General features: G+C 58.8%; 1 protein-coding gene across 1 annotated transcript; it reads right to left on the reverse strand.

Annotated features, from left to right (window-relative positions):
* Nucleotides 1-1,846: 1,846 nt before the first annotated feature.
* On the reverse strand, nt 1,847-2,216 carry TMEM275 (transmembrane protein 275). The gene is given in 2 exon segments (XM_077752210.1): nt 1,847-2,009; nt 2,011-2,216. Coding segments are annotated over 2 exon segments (369 nt in total).
* Nucleotides 2,217-3,041: the final 825 nt, after the last annotated feature.

Genomic DNA, 3,041 nt, shown 5'->3' on the forward strand with positions numbered 1-3,041 from the left:
ACACCCCAAGGCAGCATCAGCGGTCACCTCTCTCACCTCCTGCTCTACTAAGGCAGCAGCAGGTGGCGTCTGAGGCTGCAGACCAGTGATCCAGAAGAGAGAGGACTGAAGCCTGGGAAGGCGGCCTTTCTTGCATGTGCATGCTCAAGCGGGTACACACACACACACACACACACACACACAAAGTCGGGGTGGGGAAGTGTTCTGAGAAGAGGTCATCAGCTCCAGGGGCTGGATGCTTCAAAGGTTAGGGCCCATTAATCCGTGTGAATTAATAGAGATGACCTACTTGGCACCTATGCAGACAGATTCACTCTTCTGCAGGTCAGTGGGTGGGGGAGACAGAAGGAGAGGCAGAGGCAGAAAGGGAGTCAGAGGAAGGGAAGGGTCAGAGGGGGAAGAGGCAGAGAGGGGGTCAGCCCTTCCAGGGCCGGTGGGAAATCCCAGAGACCAGGGAAGAAGAGCGGTAGAGCCCACCCTGGAAAGAAAAAGGGAGGCTGCTGAAGCCAAAGGTGGATGGACAGGAAGTTATGGCCAGCAAGGGGTGTGCCACCATCACCAGGCACTGCTTTTCCAGGTCCCTGCAGCGAGAAGGGGCTGGCCCAGGGTTGCGGTATCCTCCCCCCACCGACCCCAGTCTTCAGCTCCCTGGCTTCTCTTGTGAGGCAGCCTCCATCCCTCTACCCCTCTACCAGATGCCCTCACTCACTGGGCAGAATGCAGGCACATCAGGGGAATGGTGTAGGCTTTGCATGGCTGTGGGGAGCGCTTCATCCTTCTCACTGGGTGACTCACTCCTTAACTACCACCACACACACCCACACACATTCTCACATTCATGTATGACGTTAGATACTGCCACCCAAATACTCCCACACTCCCCATCTCTTACGCGTAGCCAGGCAACCCCATGCAGACACATAGATCCATCCCACTCCCAATCTCACACACTTGTTCCCACGGGATGACCAGTCACACACTCCTCTCCCCTGGAGTCCCCTTCCAGGTCTCCAAGAGGGGATGGTGCTAGGAAGATGAAGCTCTTGGCTAGGAGGACCCCAGAATCAAGGGTGCTCAGCCAGAAGCCCCACAGTCAATCCCTCCCCCTAGGCTGCACCATCATAGAGAACTTGGCTCCAGAGGTGCTTTATTGAGGAGCGAGGCACATCAGGAACCACAGCATGGATCACACTGGGGCCTTCCTGTTTGGAGGAGCCCCCTCACCTTTCATCCCTGATGTGCTTCAGCCTCACCTCTGGTGATCTGATCTACCAGTCAGTGGGGTGCTCAACCCAGCTCTACCTTAGGAGATCCTGGCTCAAATCAGAACCCCCCACATCCCCTTAATCCTGAAAGATCATGATGGGGTAGAGACAAGGAGGGCAGAAGGAGCAGAAGGGGGAGCTGGTGGCCTTTCACAGTGTGCAGGGACAGGAGACTGCCCAGGCTGACATTCCTGCCTGCCCCTGCTTCCTCCCACGCCTTGGGGTCAGGGGACTTGCTGGTTGTTAGTCCCTCTCGGAGCGGCTCATGGGTGGTGGTGTTAGGGATCGAAGGTCCAGGGGCCCGTTTCTTCAATTCTGGGGAGTGAGGTAAAGTAGGGCCCCGCCGACCCCACTTGATGGGCCAAGGCACTGCTCCCTCCATTGGTGAGTGTGCCTCTTCACCGTCATGCCCTCTAGACGTTCCAGAGATGGGAGAGATGAGGCCACCTGTGCCCAGCACCGGACCCATATGGATTTTTTTTTCCTTTTCCTTCTTCTCCTTCCTCTCTCCCACTCTTTTTTCTTAAGTGGTATCAAACGAAGGGGGCCCGACAGGGAGTCAGGGCCCGGCACTGGGTCCGCTAGGGGGCGACGCGCTCCCGGGGCAGGTTGAGCTGGACCCCTTCGGTGCGCGGCGCGTAGACCACTGCGGGCGTGGGGGCGTCCAGGGCGAAGGGACCGGGGCTGGAGCGGCTCGAAGACGCGGCCGAAGCGGCAGGGCTGAGCTGCACGGCCCTGCTGTCCNAGCGCCGGCCCCACGACGAGCGGCGCGTTGCTTCGGGGCGGGAAAGAGGCGAAGGCGCCCACCAGGGTCACGTTCACGCCCGCCAGCAGCACGCACAGGCCGCAGGCGCAGAACAGCGCCGGCGACGGCCGGCTGGGCAGCCTACCCCGAGCGCGGCCCGCGAGCGCCCGGGCAGGGGGGCTTCGGCTCTTCTCCGGGGGCGGCATGGGCTTGGGGACGCCGGGCACGCATCAAGCTCCGTCCGGCCGCCGGCCCGGCCAGGCGCACATGGCCAGCTCACGGGAGTCCTGTGGGCACAGAGCGGGAGGGAGGGTCAGCAGGGCACCTCACTTTCCGGAACTCTCAGCTCTGGGACTGCATTCAGTGCCTTGGTGGGGGGCCGGGGGCGCGGTTATCTTGGTCAGCCCCCCTCCTTCCGCCTCTGGGAAGCAGAACCCATCCTGTATGGGAACGGGCCCTGGAGTCTCTGGTGGCTAATCTTACCATCCTTCCTCCACTCCTTCACCAGACGAAATCCCTCCACCTCCTCTACTCCAGGAAGCCTTCCTGCATTAATTAAATTAAGCGAGTGAATGGCTGTAAAGTGCTCAGCGTGTACCTAGGTGTTCATCAAATGATAATCATCATTATCAGTACTAATTAGAGGGCGGATGGCTGCTCTTGGGATTTAGACAACTTTCTCCGCCTCCCAAGTGGAAGCAGACTTAGAAACCATCTGCTCAAGCCCTTCCTTGTCTAGATAAGGAAACTGAAGCCCAGAGAGTTTTAGCAATTTACCCAAGATCCAGGACCAGGGCCTAATGACCTGCCACCTGGCTTTGGTGTCCCCACCCTAAGCTCTGGTAGGCATAGCAGTGACACTAACTTTCCTAAACATCAGATGAGGCTCTGGAGTGAGTGGCCACAGGAGACTGAGGAGCTCCTGATGTTTCAGAGGGCCAGTGAGAAGGGACAGTCTCTACATGGGCTGGAGCAGACCCAAGATCCTTTGTAGACCAGGCATTCTGTTAGATTCCAACCCTATCCCTGTC

This window comes from Crocuta crocuta, unplaced genomic scaffold (genome assembly GCF_008692635.1).
Source record: "Crocuta crocuta isolate KB4526 unplaced genomic scaffold, BGI_CrCroc_1.0 scaffold367, whole genome shotgun sequence".
Taxonomy (NCBI): Eukaryota; Metazoa; Chordata; class Mammalia; order Carnivora; family Hyaenidae; genus Crocuta; species Crocuta crocuta.